Raw genomic sequence first — 6048 nt, 5'->3', positions numbered from 1 at the left:
AACAGTTCTCTGGTCTCACGCTAATACATCTTCAGGTCTGCCTTTAGGTAAATCTTGATCAGGCAGCTAAAAACAAAACGTTTATGTAACTTGAAACTGTTTTCAAGTGTTCTTCCAATTACGCATTTTTTCCCTATAATCTTAAAGGCACCCGCTACAGTTTTTCCGTACGGGTCGATATTTACCCCAACACCGTGCCAATTTGGTTGTGTTTCTAATCGATGTAGCTCACTGCAGAGTTGGTGCGGTCTTCTGCGCATGCCCGGAAGTGATTATCTAATGTCGCGTACGGCAAAAATTCGCAAATTATTGTATGTTCGCATGCATTTAATGTACAAAATGTATAATATACTGATTAAAGGTTAGGGTAAGTATCACCATATATACATTTAAAGTACTTTTAGTTCAAATTACTTCGGATGTGCACAACCACATTATAGTGCTCTAAATTCTGTTTAAGTTTCATAGTTCTAGGTCAAATATATTAAAAGTTATGATGCAGAAATTGCCATATTTATAGTACCCTATATAGTCAACACTAGAAACTTCTAAGGGCCATAACTCTGGTGCAGACCTGGGTTCAATTATTTTCAAAAGTAATTAATTAATTACAATTAGAATAGAAATGCTTCAATTAAATTACAATTATAATTACTTGCTTTTTACAGAAGTAATTAATTGATTACAATTATTTTAAGGAAAATAATTAATTATTTTTTTAATTATTTGGCAATATATTCACAAATAGAATCATGATATTACTTAATGTCATTTCTCATTTCTGAACATTTTTCATGTGTAAGTTTAATTGTTAATGTTTTACTGTTTTGGGATCTGGTACTTTAGTTTTTCAAGTAAATTTTTGAAATTCTGACTTTCAACCACAGAAAGTGATATTTAATCCCCTGCTATGAACACTGTAAGTGCTTCGTTCATCAAAATCTGCCGCGGATCATTCAAGGAGTACTTGTTACATGTACTTCCAGTCAAATATTCAGAAACTGAAGTCTGACAAGCGAGACTAGTGTGAAATTTATACCTCCAGGTGATAACAGCTACTGCACAATAACCTGTATTTTTGCCAATATTTAATTGCCATATGTTTGTTACAGTTTGCTACATGTAATTGAAGATGGTGAACATGTATATGAAATTTTATATAAATATTTGTTGTGTTTGTACCTAGGTGGGTTCTCATATTTAAATGAATAAGGCAAAATAAACTAATAAACATTTATTCATTCTTCATTCATACATATAGACGTGTGTGCATTTCTAACGCTATCAGAGAACTCCCCTCACAGAGAGCCTGCGGTTTAACCAAGCATGCTACATGTAATATGATACACTAGCGTATACAACATCACTTTCCTTCTTTTTTTTTTTTAAATTATGCATTCATTAAATATTTACTGATTCTAAATTAAAATAGGAAATTGAAAATAATGCAGTTTAATATAAAAGTACAAACTGAATTCAAAATTCCATTACGAAATCTATTTATTTCTAAAAAGCTATTAATATAATTTCCAAAAATGTTTTTTCCACTGTCACAATTCATTCACGCAGTTCAATCAAAACATTAAACTAAGTTCAAGATAGTTCATGGCATGTCGACACATGGTTGTAAAATTAATCCATTTGTAAACAATATAGCAATTTAGGGTGGTAATGAATTAATGTTCTTGTCATATCAGATTGCATATTTGTCATGTTATCAGAAATTTAAACTTTGTGGCGGTTACCACAACATTTTAGGTGCAAACAATGTTTAATTCCATGTTTCACAAATGTCAACTGTACTCATTTTCACAGACGTAATCTTTGTATTTTTCTGGTTTTTTCGACATGCACTTTTTCTTTTCATGGGACGTATTTTCCGAAAACGGCGTTTCGTACTTTTTTAAATGAGTGACATCCCTATTATACTGCACCCCATCCCTCTCTATGGTAACCGAATTCCCGTGTTTCTGCGTAACAGTATAAGGTTTAGACGAAAAACGCGTGTCTGTTTTATCTTTCTTTTTGTTTCTTAACAAGACTAAATCACCTACAGAAATGGAATTTTCTACCGCATTCCTTTTTTGATCCGTATACTGTTTTGATTTTTCTTTTTTCTCGCAGTCTCTATCTCTTACAGATTGATCGGAAAGATCGAATTTTCCGTATTCCTGTAAGCATGGGACTTTGGTCCTAATTTTACGACCGTACAGTAATTCTGCTGGACTTACACCTGTGGTAGCATGCGGGCTACTGCGATACATCAATAAATATGTCTGAAGCTCATGTTTCCAATTACGTTTTTCAGCAATTGCTATGCGAATACGCTTCATTATGCTTGACATCTGTCTTTCTACTTGCCCATTTTGATTTGGCGCTAAGGGCGTAGAATGTGTTAGTTTAATGCCATGTTCTTTTAGAAATGACTTGAAATAGTCACTTGTAAAATAACTTGCATTATCAGTCCTTAAAAGGAAGCATGTTCCGTGTCTCGCAAACATTTTCATAAGAACTGTAGCAATATTTTCCGATGTGGTGGATTTTACGATTTCTATTTCCATAAATCGGCTGTAAAAATCTATTACCACGACTAAATGTTCACCTGTCGGAAGTGGTCCTAATAAGTCACATGCTAAATATTCCCACGGTCCACTAGGTAGTTCCGTCGGTTTTAGCGGCTCCGGAGGCGCCGGAGGGCCTTCTAATTGACAACCATGACAAGATTTACAATATTTCTCTATATCTTGATCTATCTGTGGCCACCATACGCGTGTACGAAGTGACTGTTTCATTGACACTATACCAGGATGACCACTATGTGCCGCTTCGAGTATTTTCGATCTTAATTCTTTTGGTACCACTATTCGCGTACCTCGAAGCACTAAGAATCCGATAGCCGACAATTCGTTTTTAACAATCAAATATTCCTTAAATGGAATTTTGTACCATAAACCGTACATCAAACAATCACGAATTGAAGACATTTCAGGGTCGTATCTAGACGCTTTTTCTATTTCTCGCGTTGTTACCGCTTCAGGCGTTGCGGCACGTGCTATATTCAGAATATAGTTATCATCATCTATAAAATATGACATCCGTTTTTCTTTATCATCAGCCAATAATCTACTCAGACAATCTGAAATGTTCTCGCGGCTTGGGACATGGCGCATTGTATATCTATATCCCTGCAATCGCAAGACCCATCTTTCGATTCGCGCACTTGGTTTTGACTTTGGCGCGAAAATGTACTGAACAGCTTTACAATCAGTAACAAGTTCAAAGTCAATGCCGTGTAAATATGTGTGAAATCTCTCGACTCCAAAAATAACGCCAGCACATTCTTTCTCGGTCACGGAATACCGCCTTTCAACATCAGTTAAACTGCGGCTAGCATAACAAATAACACGGTAATCATTGCCTTGACGTTGAGTGAGAACAGCTGAAAGCCCATAGGGACTTGCGTCGGTCACGACTTGTGTTTTGGCATTTATGTCGAAATAACCTAATATTTCCGCGCTTGCCAATTTCTGTTTCAATGTATCAAAGCTATTTTGCTCTTCGCGGCCCCATTTAAACCTGACATTTTTTCGTGTGAGTCTTCTCATCGGTTCTGAAATTGAAGCCAGATTTTGAATATACCTAGCATTGAAATTGACTAATCCTAAGAATGACCTAACTTCCGCGGCATTTCGTGGTGCTCTTGCGTTGAGCACATCGCGCACTTTACTTTCGGTTGGACCAACCCCGTGTTCGGACAATACGTTTCCCATGAATGTCACTTTTGACATTTCAAATTGACACTTCGATGAGTTTAATGTGAACCCTTTTTCATGTAACACTCTGAGCACATTTTCTAAACACTTCTGGTGTTCATCTTTTGTAGGCGCGTGCACTATTATATCATCCATAATGTTACGTGTACCAGGGCAATTTTGTAGAACTTGTTCAAGCACTTTCTGAAACATTTCACTAGCACAGCTGACTCCCTGGAGTAATCTTTTGTAACGGAACATTCCAACATGAGTTATAAACGTAGTTACTTCCCTTGAATCAGGATGAAGCTCGAGTTGATGATAGGCATTTGAAATGTCTAGCTTACTATACACTGTTGATCCGTTCAAATCGTACAGCACCTCGTCCACGGTAGGAATCGGGTGTCGTACCCGCTTCGCAGCCGTGTTGCTTCGCCTGATATCGATAACAAGCCTAATATCGTCGTCTCCTTTAGGCACTACAACAACTGGGCTTACCCAGCGGCTAGGACTGTTTACTCTTTCGATTATATCATTGTTTTCTAGTTCTAATAGCTTTTTTTCTAGCTTTTCTCTGAGACTGAAAGGTATACGCCTTACCGATTGGACAACTGGCTCGATTTTTTCATCAATGGGAATTTGCAATTGAAAATCTTTCATTTTCCCTATTCCTTTGAACCGTCCAAAACTGAGAATTCTACGTCATCAATAGTCATTGAATTGAATTCAATTTTCGCACGAAATATACCAAGCAATTTGAGTGGTTGTTTGCTTCCATAAGCGAACACTTTCTTGTCTGTGGATTTTTTATGTGTTAAGCATTGAAATTGTTTCTGTGATTTTAGAAAATTCCATGTACTTTTGTCAACAATGTTACAACTAGCTCCTGAATCTATAACCATATTCAGCGGAATATTACCGACGTTGACTGTTATTTTATTTGACACGTTCCCAATTGATTTGATATTAAACAGATATTCGTTTTCACCGTCTGAGGATGTTTCATTTTCAAGTGATCGAACTTTCTGTTTTGGTTGTTTCTTTTTCCTTTTAGATTTACACTTTACTGCAAAATGTCCAATAAAGCCACATTTTGTACATGCTGCACGTGCTGCTGGGCAATTTGGGTCCTTAGCCATGTGACCCCTGCGGCCACAGCTGTAACATTCTACATGTGTTGTCGGTGCCTGTTGACGAAATCTGCCTCTACCTCTGTTCGCACGTTGTTGTCTTTGACGCATAGTCGATTGTTTCAGTTGAAACGTGGTGTCATCTTTTTGTTGCTGTTGTGTACTTTGATTTTCCATTTTTGTGGCACTGTCTTGTGCACGTTCGAACGTTGATGACAGTTCCAAAACTTTTTCTAATGTTAAATCTTTATTACTGAGAAACTTTCTGCGTAACGTTGTAGATGTGCACTTTTCAATAATCTGGTCTCGTATTCTGTCATTTGTGTCATTAAAGTCACATGAAATACTTAGTTGTTTAAGTCGCGTAGCAAAGTCCTGGATAGTTTCATTCTGTTTCTGTTTTTCTGAATTGAATTTGTGTCGTTCATATGATACATTGAGTTTCGGCTTGAAATAATTATTCAATGCATCAACTGCGGCGTCAAAATTATTGTCATTTCCAGTATTATCCAGTGTTTCGAAAATCCCTTGCACTTCCGGTCCTACCAGATGCAGCAGTAGTGCTCGTTTTTGTGATTTGTCCGTGACGCCCGAACCGACAACGAAGTATTGAAACGATTTCAGCCATCGCTCCCATTTGCTTGGCAAGCTACTAGGGTCTCCTGTCATATTAAAGTGTTCTACACTAGGTACAGATAATGCTTTTGCCATTTTCTTTATTGTTAATTTTTTTAACCCTTTCACGAATTTAATCCAAATTGTTTTACAATTGTTGCCTTTTTACTGAAACGGAATTTAATCCTGCACACATTTTTGTTTTTAGGAATTTAATCCACAATGTTTTGTCAACTTGTTTGATTCACGGAATTTAATCCAATATTTTTTTTTTCTGTTCGGAATTTAATCCAACTGTTTTAGTTTAATGAATTTGTCTAACAAAATCAAATCCATCATTTTCTTTCCGGAATTTAATCCGAAAATTTAAAACTCATTGATATCCCATCCTCGTCGCCATTTGTTGTGTTTGTACCTAGGTGGGTTCTCATATTTAAATAAATAAGGCAAAATAAACTAATAAACATTTGAGCCATGCCATGGGAAAACCAACATAGTGGGTGTGCGACCAGCATGGATCCAGACCAGCCTGCGCATCCGCGCAGTCTGGT

At 36.7% G+C, this 6048-nt stretch overlaps 2 protein-coding genes across 2 annotated transcripts; both read right to left on the bottom strand.

Moving 5' to 3' along the window:
• Nucleotides 1-1793: 1793 nt before the first annotated feature.
• LOC128547153 (uncharacterized protein K02A2.6-like) lies at nucleotides 1794-4412 on the bottom strand. Its single transcript, XM_053518905.1, has one exon. The coding sequence runs from the start codon at nucleotides 4410-4412 to the stop codon at nucleotides 1794-1796; it is 2619 nt and encodes an 872-aa protein (XP_053374880.1).
• Nucleotides 4413-4417: 5 nt separating this feature from the next.
• On the bottom strand, nucleotides 4418-5593 carry LOC128547152 (uncharacterized). Its single transcript, XM_053518904.1, has one exon. It carries the CDS (start codon nucleotides 5591-5593, stop codon nucleotides 4418-4420), a length of 1176 nt encoding a protein of 391 aa, XP_053374879.1.
• Between the last annotated feature and the right edge of the window lie 455 nt (nucleotides 5594-6048).

Source organism: Mercenaria mercenaria, chromosome 12, assembly GCF_021730395.1.
Source record: "Mercenaria mercenaria strain notata chromosome 12, MADL_Memer_1, whole genome shotgun sequence".
NCBI classification, from domain to species: domain Eukaryota; kingdom Metazoa; phylum Mollusca; class Bivalvia; order Venerida; family Veneridae; genus Mercenaria; species Mercenaria mercenaria.
The sequence above is the reverse complement of the archived record's forward strand: the minus strand, read 5'-3'. Positions and strand labels throughout refer to the sequence as shown.

Coding starts and splice junctions, on each gene's coding strand:
- LOC128547153 (XM_053518905.1), bottom strand. CDS start 4,412: ATGAAAGATTTTCAATTGCAAATTCCCATTGATGAAAAAATCGAGCCA.
- LOC128547152 (XM_053518904.1), bottom strand. CDS start 5,593: ATGGCAAAAGCATTATCTGTACCTAGTGTAGAACACTTTAATATGACA.